Here is a 12,342-nt window from a genome sequence, read left to right as displayed (position 1 = left end):
GCATGTCACCCACAGCTAGGCACCCTCCTGCCAATTCTTCGTCTTCATCCCTAAATTATTTTCTCTCCCTCAACCTAAACCAGTCATTTCCCCCCAGCTCTGCACCACTCTACCTTAACTTATGGTGCTGCAAGATGCAGAGGCTGTTCCTTAACCTTTCAGCGAAGATGGTGGTTATATAAATCCTCACCCCAATATGAGTCATGTATCAGTACCTTTTGGAAACTGGGGGGGTTGCGGTTTCCTCTCGGCGTAGGCGCGCTGCTCCCATCAGTGCTAATGGAAGTGACATACGCACATCAGCAGAAGAAGCTGTCCCTTCTGCTACTGGATTAATGTTCTTGCCAGTATGTTTGTGCCACCGTACACGCTGATTCCTCTGCTAGGAGACAGTGGAGGCAATTAAAATCTTGTAATTTCACACGAACAGAATCCTGCTGAGACATTCAGTATAATAGGAGCTCCCTCACGTGTCCGAGAAGGTCTGTAGTGCCAGCGGTTTCTTTCTTCTCTCCCACCGGAGTGAATTTCTATCCCTGTTTTCTCAGAAGAAATGGGTAATTCCTTGAGCTCATGCTCAGTTTACAGTCATGATGCTTTGCTTGCTTCTGTTCTTCTAGTTTAAGATGTTCCTCATCAACAGCTCTGGATGTTGATGGTCTGTTGTAGACCATCTGATCCTCAGATTAGCTGAAGCAACAGTAGCACGAGCACGTATTTTCTATTTTTTTTCTGCCAGTTATTCTTTTCTTTGGCACCCCTTTTCTGTAAAGAAGAATCCCTTCAAATTGCCTTGAGATGACTGAAAATTAATCAAATTATCTGCTCTGTTAGGTCAACGCCATAATGTTGAGCATTGGATTTTAAATGATGACAGAGGAGAAGGCCCCTGTCGTGCTGTCGCTTGTCAGGGATGCAGGGGCTGGATACTCTCTGTATATTTAATATTGCCATATTAAATTGAAATAACGCCAATCATAAATGTGGCTCTAAGCATTTTTTTAATCAGAAATGGGTTGAGGCTGTCCTCTGAGTCCAGCCAAAACCTTTTGGCTATAGCATAACTCGATAACATAGAAGGAAAAACTTGCATTTCTTTTATCAGTCCGATAAGGCAGCCAGTACCCTTTCCTGCCAGCACAAGTGTGGTTTTAATCATAAGCCATCGTGTTGCCTTGTTTATACCTACTTACATCTTAAGGACAAAATACTGTGCAATTTGAGTCACGTTCCTCCAGCTTTAGGAAGTAAATTTTTGGTCTCTTGATGTACAGAATCCGTCTGCAACTTTAAATAGTATTTAAAAATCTTTAAAGACGCCATCAATTTCTGGATAGCTCTTTTGCACGCTATAAATTCTAGGCAGATCTAATGAAAAGGCAGTGTTTTAATATGAGACAAAGACTTACTTCACTCATTCTCCACTGCCTTCATTTGTCACTGTGGCAGCAACATTATCAGATGTTCATGTTAAATACTGTACTTATTTATTTTGAGTAATGGATGGAGCAGGTTGCCATCTTTATGATCACTGAGTGGAAGAACAACTCTACCTTTTCCCTTATTGTCGTAACTCTTTTTTGACAGATGCAATGAGCTCTTGTTTCCCAAATGCCACACTGGACTGAGGGCCTGTGAGGATGCTTCAGGCTCCTAAATAAATTGGAAGGTCCAGCTCCGTAGCGTTTCAGGCCCGAAACGCCGGCGGTTCGGAAAGCTAACTGAAGCTGGGAGTGTTGGAGGTCAGGAGAATGCTCCGTGGAAGTTATTACCGGATTGTTGACCTGTGCTTTGCTCTTTCTTCTTGATCCCTCGGAGACTTGGCTAGGTGGACCTCTGACTTGTCCCGACAGATAAAGTACAAATGATCCGCACTTTGCAGCTCTGAATGCAATGCACAGAGAGCAGCCGTTCCTGGTGAGAATATAGCTTTTTCAAGTCGGTAAATGGAAGGTGAGTTGCCTTAAGTGGGACTACATTTTTGAAGGTATGTCTACGTAGACACCCAAAGATACTGGGAGACACCCAAAAATACGGAGAGGCACCCAAAGGGATTCGTTTGCATCTGGATACGTAACGACCACAACCTTTGAAGTACTGCTCTTCTGTCCCTAAGCAATGTAAAAGCTTTCTTGAACCACCAGGCTTCTCTTCCTATTGAATTCTATAGGAAATTATCCTAATAGCACTGAAAGCAATATTAATGGCTTTCCAATTAGAATATCTAGATAGTTTGTTTATTTTATTGGCCCTCTGCGGCGGAAAATCGAAGGTTCCTGTGAATCTCACTTTAAGTTTTTCATCAGTGGGCCTTTTTGTCAGGAGCCAGATACTCCATAAAAAACAGATAAAGCAATTTAAAAGAAATATTTTGCCCAAGGAACAATAACAAGGCTTAGAAGACTCTCTTCTTTCTGGGAGTTTCCTTTAGGGAAACCTTTTCATTTACTGATTGAAAGATCAAATCGGCCCATAGAGGGAGCAGTGGGGTGGGCATGATTTTTCTCCTGATTTCTAGAAAAGCACACTTAGTTAAACAGTCCACCGAGAGGTTCGGTTTTAAAGGGAAAGGCGTCTGCGTGGTTGGATAGAAGGATGAAGAGGTTATCTGTAGGGAAGGGAAGGGAGATTTGAAATCCAATTCACAGTGCGAGTGGAACTGACAGGGTGAGGTTATATAGGACTTTGAAACGTGACATACACTCTGCAAGGGCGATTGGATAAATCATAAAATTCTGTCTTTATACCCTGTGTAGTTTATAGATGGTTTAAAGAGTTGTTGAATATTTTAATGCCACATAAGAAATTAATAGATCTATTTTAATTAACTTTGTTTTATATGAAATCAATCAGTTTTGTGGAGTATTATATAGTCCCATATATGAGACTATGTAATAGTTGCTTATTAATATGACATACAATTCATTAGGGTGATATGCTGATAATCCCATCTAATACAATGATGTTTGTTTAATTCCTGTAGTTCTTAATTATCAGTTAACTTTTTATGAACTATAAATAGGCCTTTAATAGGACATGCAGAAGTAACTGATGGCTGCACTATTTTCTGCTCCGTGTCTCCTGTCTGTTGTTTCTCTGCATTTTTCATACTAAGACTTCTCTGCTGATAGTCGGTGTCAATTTTGGGATCCCATTTTCCCAGCCAGAAATACAAGAATTGAGTAAGATTAATGACCCACCTGTCAGTTGTAGTATTTAGGCTCCAAATTTCCACTGATACCAGCTTTTTTTACTAGGACGTGGTCTGAGACCTGCCAACCACAACACTTTATCTCCCGGTTAATTTTTGATGAAGAGGAGACTTCAGTTCCGCATGTTGAAGAAGCCGTCCTGCGCCCAGCCCCTGCATCCTTCAAAAGATTTCAGGCTTGGTTTTAAAGACCTTGATTTAATCCTCGGATCTGGTCGTGGGAGCAGTCCTGGCCGCTCACTGCTTGTTTGGAGTAGGAAGCTGCGGTCTGCTGAGCGCACGGTCCGGCTTGGTCCAAAGCATGTTCAGCAGCTGCAGTTCAGTGGCTGGCAGGATGCTGCAGTCGCCACAATTCCAGCTGGACTGATGGGATCCAGGTCTAAAAGGATGCAGGATGCTCAGAAGATGGGTTTGTAGGACTGTTACGGTGGGCATAAGCGTAAGACAAGGGAAAAAAGACTGCAGGGAAGTGACTCAAAGGAGATGTGCTTTATTTAGAAGACACTCTTGCTTTGTATGGCACTTTGACTTGAGGCATAGGTGCAGTTTGTGTGTGTGTGTGTGTGTACAGGCGTGCAGGAGATCATGAACTGGCAATACTAGACATCCCTGGGGAACGTCAACCCTCTGCAGATGTTTAACACTTTTTTTTTCGGAGAAAACTAGTAGGTACAGAGTTGGAAGTTCTTGTTGTGATACTAATGATTTCAGGGCAGTGGGATCATACAGCGTGGGACCCTTACCTACAGGCTGAGGCTTCCTTCTTGTCTTTCTCATCTCCTGGGGAAGCTGCATAAACCATTAATCTGGTTTGGTAGGAAATAAATAGAGGAGGCAAAGAAGTGGTTTTTGTCTGGAGTGGGAAGAAACTGGAATATGAAACTGCAGGACACGGATTGTGGGAATTGCACTTACGATTCGAGCTACCGAAAGACTCTTGCTCATCACTTCATGCCTGATGTAGGCATACCAACCTCAGGCAAAGTTCCCAGTGGGATCTATAACTCTTGGAAAACCTGGGCTAATTAAAGAGTTTTAAGACCTTCACATAAACATCAAGTTGACAGTTTTCCTGAAGTGCTCAGATGTCACACAGGCAACCTCGGTACAAGCAGGACTCACAAAAACCTCATACCGCCTCATGACAGAGCACTCAGACATCGAGTTCTGATTTTTCTTTAATAAATAAGATACATTTGTTTCCCCAAATATGAGAATTACCTTAGGAAACCATGAATTTCAGAACAAAAGGCCAATTTTAAAAAACACCCCGGCACTTTTGTGTCTTTTCCAATAGGAGACAGAAGAAAACCTGTTCCTATTTCAGAACTAACTTCAGCATCTGCATTTGTCCCTTTTAATGGGTTCAATAGGAAGCGTCTCTGCATTTTCCTGACTAGGAATGTTTTTCTGAGCCGACTCCAAAGGGATGTTCCAGGGTTATTAACTGTGATTTTTCAGCAGCATGAAATCCACTGAAATTGTTTATACCAGCTATATCTGCCTAATGGGCCTAATCAATCTATCTCTAAGGTGAAGCTGTGTGCTTCACTAATCGTAAAGCTATGATAGTATATCTTGCTTATTTTTACTCTAAATTATGATAGGGTTTAAAATGAACCCTGAATTTGATTTATCAACTGCTATGATGCTAATTCAGCAATGAAGTCATGGTGTTCTGAGACTAAATATTAGCACTAATGAGAAAACATAGCTTCCATATTCTGTAACTCTGAGTTTCCACTACATGTGGACAACTTCTAAAGTTGCGTGTAACTTAATCATGTAATCATTAACTAGGCAAGTACTTACACATAAATCAGTTTACCTGGATTAGGGAGTACCAGCAAATGTGAAACTAGATAGCGTTCCCCTGCCCGAGAATGCCGAGGCTTCATTTTTGGATTTTAGGCGAACTTGCCTGCTGCAAGACAGCGGTGGTTGTCCTGTCACATTTCCCGTCAGGATGAATGGAGCCTGCCTGTGGTTTTACAGAGTGTTCCCTCTCTTTAAAAACAGAAGCACAGAACTGAAGACACATAAACTGCCGTGTCTAAACAGGGAATGTGTAAAGCCAAGGTACCCGGGCTGAGACAGCTGAAACAGCCTGCTTCTCTGACAGTACGTCACTTCTATTGCCAGGCTCCAGGTTTTAGGTTCTTGCCAAAGCAGTTACTTGTCTGAGAATCCTGTGACAGTTTGTGCCCTTCATACCGTTCCCCTTTCAGGGGAAAAAATAAAATGCGCTCCATCCCACCGCGGACTTCCCCCCAGAAAACGTGTGGGATTGTCGGTCAGTCCTTGTATTTATTACATTTCTGTCTGCTTGTTGAGATTTCGGGTGGAGACACCGAGACATCCATGGCCGTTCGCTTTTCTCAGGAAAGAATTTCCTTCTCTGCAGGATAAAGAATGGTGGGAGATCTTTCTTCAAAATTGAGCATAAAGAAAAAACTCGTCACATTTCCAACACGAAATAGATCTGTTCTGAAAACCGGTGTTTCCAAAATTTGATTTAACAGTTTACCAGGACATTATTTCGACCTGGAACTGGTAGTGATTAGATCTTGGTGAGCTGCAAGTGATTCTGAACGAGACAGAGAGTTAATCTCTGTCTGATGCCCAGCTCGCCTTCACTGCGCCGCTTGCTGCTCCAAGCGCAGAAGGAAACACTGGGGCAGGAGCTGCAGCCTGTATAAACTTGGCGTTCTCTTAAACTCTCTTGGAATTACCTGACGGAGAGGTGTCATACCTCAGAGCTCATCTCAGGGCTGAATTTCAGGTTGTCTGAAGCGTCCCGTTAGGAGGCAGCGCTAGGGAATGAAGAGCATGTGCAAGCGTTTAACATGGCATGAGAGGCTGCAGAGAGAGAAAAGTCTTTTCAAAATAAGGTCACCTGAAATTCATTTCGGCCCTAATCCAATATTCTTTAAAGCTCACTAGATTCAGTGGCTGTATGGTAAGGTTACACCCTCAATAATGTACTTTCCAAGTTCCATAATAAGGATTTTTATCGATGTTTTGCTAAAAATCTAGGGTTTAATGGCTGCATCTGTGAGGAGCAGAAGTCTGAGCTGAATTCCTATCACTGAATTTTTTTAAATAGAACTTTATTGTGTAATAATAATCAGAAATGTATAGAATAAGGTAGGTAATTTACCTGCCAATACTTCTGACATGAGTAAGTAAAGCTGCTGACAAAAAACTGGGTGTTTAACTGAACGTCACTGCTGAATGTCAGAGGAAAAGTGGACAGGGAATGCTGAGAAATACCTTTTTAATGCAGGTCGGAATTTCACTGAATTTCAGGTAAACTCAAGTTAGTCCGGCTTGTTTGAAGGGAGTTGTTCTGTGGTGAGGCTGCTGAGCTGTTACCCTCTCCAGTGTCAGTTCAGCTGCGAAAAGGAAGATTTGCATTCTTAAATTTCCACTGCTACATCTTCTGTCTTCCTTCTGTAGCTGGGGATTTATGTACATTTTGCTTGTAATGGACCCTTGGTTTGAAGTGTGTGGCTGCTAAGATGCGATGTTTATTAAATTTGGAGGGAAGATCTGCAGAGGTGTGGACTTAAAAAATCAACATTAACTAATTAATCCAGCCCATTAGCCCAAAACCCACACCGGACCCTTACAGTGCTCGTAAGGCGGTACACTCGTTGTGTTACGGAGTCAAGGCTTTCCTCAGAGCACGGATTCATTCTTGACTTGATCAACTATTTGCAACAGTGGTTAGACAGCATGGTCACTTAATGTAAGGCATCTGAGCAGAAGACACTCCTGCTTGGTGCCGTGCATGGGCTAAACCCAAAACATCCATCACACGTGCATCAGTGACCCTGGGCATCCTTCTCTTGGTGATGTACGGTTCTAAACCTCCAAGTCAGGACGGGGCAGTGTTGCTTTTAAAAATGAACACAGAAATTATTCAGAAAATGCTGTGAACAGGCACAGTCATCATCTGCTGTTAAACGTCTTGGTGCTCTGCGTCCCACCCCTGAGCTCCTCGCGCTGCACCGGACCGTGCTGTCGCGGCGCGTAACGGTGAGGGAGCACGCGAAGCCAAGAACTGAGGCAGGTGTTATGGCAGATGATGTGAAAGCAAAGAGTTTGGGTTTGTGTCTCTTGTGTTTCCATGTGAGCAACTCTTCATCTTCATTTACAATTGAATTTCTTCCAAAACTAAATGTAAGGAATTTTGTAGCACACACGGCTGTGGTTAGTGGCACGGAGGAGACAAGAAGGACACCCTGGTAGAGGAACCCGGTTTCGTTCTTGGCTCTGCCTTTGCTGGCAGGTGAGTTCTCAGCCTTACTCCCTCTTCCTAGCTAGTGAAAGATGGGTCTTCCGTGGATCAGGCCTTGGGCTAGAAATGACAGAATCCTAGAGGCTGTATTTGTTTGCTCAGGTATTTAGTGACCTGTTTGGATATTTTTCACTCTAGTCACCTGCTTTTTTGTCTCATGGAAGCCACAGCAGCTGAAAAGCCCCAGCTTAGGTTACAGGCATGTTGTTTTAGTCCCTGCACAAACAGCCCTTGCCTCAAAGAGCTCTAGTCTCCAAGGGCAAGCAGGGGCAGGACTTAATCTTCTCATTTTCCAGCTCATAAAATGACTTGTCTAAGGTCGCATCTCTCAGTATCTCAGGCATTAGTTCCATAGCAATAATGAAACAGAAGAGAAGTTACATCAGAACATGGAGCAAAAAGACTTGTAAAATTAGTTTTCAACAACTTGGATGTTCTTAAGTATGTTTTGTTGATCTCTGAATGAGAAAAAAATACAACAGTATCAGCTTTGTTCAGAATGAGCGATGTCACCGGTATTTTCCACCCTCTTACTCACATCAGAGTGAGCGGTGGTGCAGTCGTGCCTCCACGTCGGCAGCCAAGGCTGTGTCCTGCAGGAGCTTTTGTGGGCCCGTGTTCCGTGTGCCGTCGCTTCACGGTTAATAAAAACTGATCCCACGTGTCTTTCTGACAATGCAGCGTTGTTTTTCAGGGAAGTAAAGGCCACTGGGGTCTGTGGGGACAGTCCTCTGGAGGCTTTCTGTATGATCAGGAAGGTTCTGTCTTGGAATTGCTCAGACGGTTGTTACCTTGATTCTAGGGGCATCATGAGAACTGACTTGGAGCTGGTGGCATTTCTTCAGGCAGTCTGTACTGGAGGTAACTCAAGGGTAATTCTTCCTACAGTCATTTGACATGATTTTTTTTTTTTTTTTTTTTTAATTCCCGTAGTGGGATCTAACACCCAAAAGCGGGAGAGGAAGAGTAGTACGAGGGCCAGGACTGAGTACAGGGAGGTGCAAATCCATTGCTGGGCTTCATTATCCTAGAAATGCTTTCTATGAATTCACCTGCAACTCCTTAATCTCCTGCGTTGCCCAATATACTTATTTTATTTTATTTTTTACACTGATATCCGCCCTCCCTCCACACACGTGGCAGAGCGACCCTTACTAATATGATTTCAGGCATCGGCAAACCTGACTTTTAAGTGAAAACAAGCGAGAGATTCTACAGAACTATGGAGAAACAGTTGAAAAGGAAGCGTGTTAATGCCTCGTTTCGGGATGTTGTTGAGGTCCCCATCCTTTTGACTCCTATTTGGAGAAGGGGAGAAAACAAGCAGACAGTGCAGCACACAGGACTCGGGTGGTTAATGTACTGTGTGTTATTGCTGTAAAGCCGGGACCTCAATCTCTCAGCTCTCCAGAACACAAACAGTCCTTGGCTTTTATAGAATCATAAAGAGCTGCCTTAAAGGCTGAGGACAAATTCCAGCCCTGATAGGAATTGGCGCAGATATTACTGTATCCAAAGGGAGTTAGAGTTTCTTGCAGTGTGGCTGAATTTGATCCACAAGTGAACACAGTTGTCCCATCAAATTCTACCGAGCAGCTTGTCTTCTGCAGTCTTGCCATTCAACCGTCACGTAAAATGACGTTTTCAGCTGAGTTCCATCTAGCGGAAGAGTTTTGGGATCTCTCCAGCATGCAAGCAGAGGAGCAGGGGGAGGAATCTAGCTGCCGAGGAGATCCAAATGCAAGAGGAAATCTAACCCTGCAAAACTTGTGATTAGTCTTAATGCCTTTGCTTTTTTCATACCTTTTTGGATGAAGTGTGCCATGCAATGGAAATTTGTGATGAATTTGTGATAAATAAAGCTCTGTAGTCTTCACTGAAGGCTCGGTATGGAAAATAAAAAGGCATTTGTTACAAGATTGAATTAGTGTAGGATCTCTCCGGCTATAATGAGCTCAGGTTTTCTAGCAGTGTTAAATAAACTCTTGCCTGTATCTCCTGCAGTGTGTGGGGTTTTTCTCCCTGAGAGCGTATTTCCTTCTACTTGATCAGCTCATCTCTTGCAGATGATAAAATTATCTGCAAAGATTTGTATCTGATGTTGTGCCATAAATCATATTTAGTTGTAGGATTAACATTTGCAAGCATGGAACGTTTATGGAGGGGAAAAAAAAAAAAAAAGAAGGTGGGGGACTGGCAGTTGCTGAGTATTTACATGAAGAAGAGAGATGGGATTCAGGATAAACCTTGCAGACTTTTCAGGTGCAGGACCGTTTTTACAAGGTGTGGATGTGCCCACCTCCAGCGAGCATCAGCTGAGCCGCTTTGATGGTGCTCTTCTTGGGGAGGTTGTAAGGTAAAGAACCCAGGAAATCATGACCTTGGGCAAGCAGCTTTGTCGTAGGAGAAATAAACAGATGTTCCAGCTGTGCCGAAAGCTACGCATGCTGGCAGCCAGGTTTTTCCAGTCCTTTGACATGCTTGGGCTGGTCTGGGTTCTGTAGAAATGCTCAGCCCCTTTCAAAGAACTGGAAGAAGAGCCAGTTTTTTAAAGGTTTGTATTACCAGCAGCTTCCAGTTTACCCTTCATAGCCGGGTTATCCGAGAGAGGTCAGAACTCAGCACGCCAGAGCGCTTTGGAAAGCTGCCCGCAGCCGCCAACAGGAGCGCAGCCCCTCTGCTCCGGCTGGGCGCGCTGCAGGGGGCAGGATGAGGCTGTGAGTAGGTGGGCGTTCAGCAGGGGTCTCCGTGGGAGCCCCGAAGGTTTACCTGGCCACCAGAGCTGTGCAACGAGCGCGGGCGTGCTGAGCACCCCGCCGGCTGGAGGCTGCGTGGCGAGAGATGCTGTGCAAGCTCCCGACGAAGCGCGTTATTGACACGTTTCTCTTTTTTTTTTTTGATCTCTCTTTCTCTGTTGCAGGTTCCTCACCACATGAAGACTTTACCCTATTACAGTTACGACCAGCCGGTGATCGGATACTGCCAAGCTCATAAGCCTCTCCATGTAAATAAGGGGTACGATGCCATGTCCCGGGAGCAGGCTGAGACGAGCAACCTGGAACTCAGTCGAGACCACAGCTTCATAGCTACAATCGCACGTTCGGCTGCTCCAGCCATTTACATTGAGAGAATACCAAACTAACGGTGGAGACGACTGCTTCGGGGGGCGGAGTGGGGAGCTCTTTTGAGGGACCTTTCATCTCAGAAGAATCCAGGGCAAGAAACTAAAATCTACCATTCCAGTTACAAAATGTTCCAACACAGACAAAGGGAAGGGGATAAAGCAAACTCCGCAGACTCTGGAAATGCTCTCTTGCAGTACACACTGAGAACTTCGGGATTTTCTTTGCTTTAAACTTTCCAACAAATTCCTCAATGTAAATATTAAAAGAGAGATTGTCAAGTTCTTATTAAAAAAAAAAAAATAGATTTCACTCTAGCTACATAAAGGGATGGATTAAGAGTTTTGTTTGTATATTTGATTTTTCTACATTGCACGGTTCCAGGGAAGGAGAACCACAGGTAAAAATAAAAAGGGTGGGGAGGGCCGGGGTTGGGGTGGGGTGGGTCAGCCATGTTTCCTTATTAAGTGTTTATTACTCTTCAAAGATTTGTTTAATATTTTTGTTCTTTTTAAAGAAATGAAAGATAGATATATATTTTCTTTTTTTCTTTTGGGGGTTTGGGTTTTGGTTGGGGTTTTTTTGTTTGTTTGGTTGTTTTTTTTAAAGTGGTCAAGCGCTAATATTTCAAACTTCAGACATGGGCATTAAAGCTTATGTTGAACCAAAAGGACATTGGCAATTGATGCAGCAGAAACAAAGAAACTTGGGTGCATGTACATTTAAGACACAGGCTGTACACTATGGAGGGTGCTTTTGATTTTTACTATCTTCATTGTGCTTCATTGTTGACACTATAATTACTTTTCGGGCTCTAAAATAAGGGGAAAACATGCGGCGGAGTATCGACTCTCACACTTACAGTCCAGCAGTGCTTGTTAAGCAAAATTAATGGACGTTTGGGAACCAAAATGGAAGTGATGTGCTTGAAATGGATCAGAAGGAAAATCTTTTAAAGCAAGAGTATTTGGTGAAACTCACTGGCTGACACAATTTCTAAAACACAGGAGAATGTGTAACATTGTTTTTTGGTTTTTTAATTAATTATTATGATCAGTTAGTTTTTGTGTAGTTTTTATCAATAAAATGACAACAAAAAAAGTGGTGGAAAAAAAAAAAATAAACATATTATTTTGTGGTTGGGACGCCACAGCCAAGCTACTGTTTGAATGATTTCTGTGGGTATGTGACATGGTGACTCTGGACAAAGGGAACACTGCCTTGTCCTGTTCCACCTCTGTCTCGCCTCTTAGAAGGAGCTCAAAGAATTGTTTTGAGGTTTAATAAACCTGAGTCTGAAGAAGCTCAATTTATTTGGCCTGTCTAAGAAAAAGAGGGGATTGATCAGAACACCCATGCGGGCCTGGGGGAGGGGAAGAGGGGGAGAAGCAAAGTAAAAAAAGTAAAAAAGTTTTTTACTAAGGGTGGGGTTTTAGTGTCTTCTGTCAGAAGGCAGGTTTTTCCGAAACAAACCCCGATTAAAACATCAAGGTATATGTTGTTTACTGGAGGGCGAATAGTACAAAACCAGGGTTTAGAACATAGTGAATTTTGTGATTGTTTCAAGTGGTTTATATTGGGTGTTTTTATGAGAAATACACTTGGCCACAAGGTAAGGGCTTAATGAATTTCTGGAAGTGCCGCGTCTTGTGTCGCGTATAGGATATTACATTGTTTCCTGTGTTTCTCGCTTGAAAAACTTACGT

The 12,342-nt window shown here is 43.2% G+C and overlaps 1 protein-coding gene across 3 annotated transcripts in view; it reads left to right on the top strand.

Annotated features, from left to right (window-relative positions):
- LRRTM4 (leucine rich repeat transmembrane neuronal 4) overlaps positions 1-10,977 on the top strand; it is a 223,799-nt gene extending 212,822 nt beyond the window's left edge. For 2 of the 3 annotated variants that reach the window (XM_037371732.1, XM_037371731.1), the window contains one exon: positions 10,435-10,977. In XM_037371732.1, coding sequence (XP_037227629.1) covers positions 10,435-10,656 — 222 coding nt within the window. In that variant the 3' untranslated portion in view covers positions 10,657-10,977. The remainder of the gene's footprint in view (positions 1-10,434) is intronic. The other variant, XM_037371733.1, reaches the window with a different exon arrangement.
- The last annotated feature ends 1,365 nt before the right edge of the window (positions 10,978-12,342 follow it).

The sequence above is a fragment of the Falco rusticolus genome, chromosome 20 (genome assembly GCF_015220075.1).
Source record: "Falco rusticolus isolate bFalRus1 chromosome 20, bFalRus1.pri, whole genome shotgun sequence".
NCBI classification, from domain to species: Eukaryota; Metazoa; Chordata; class Aves; order Falconiformes; family Falconidae; genus Falco; species Falco rusticolus.
Note: the sequence above shows the minus strand (reverse complement) of the source record. Positions and strands in the feature narration are given on the sequence as shown.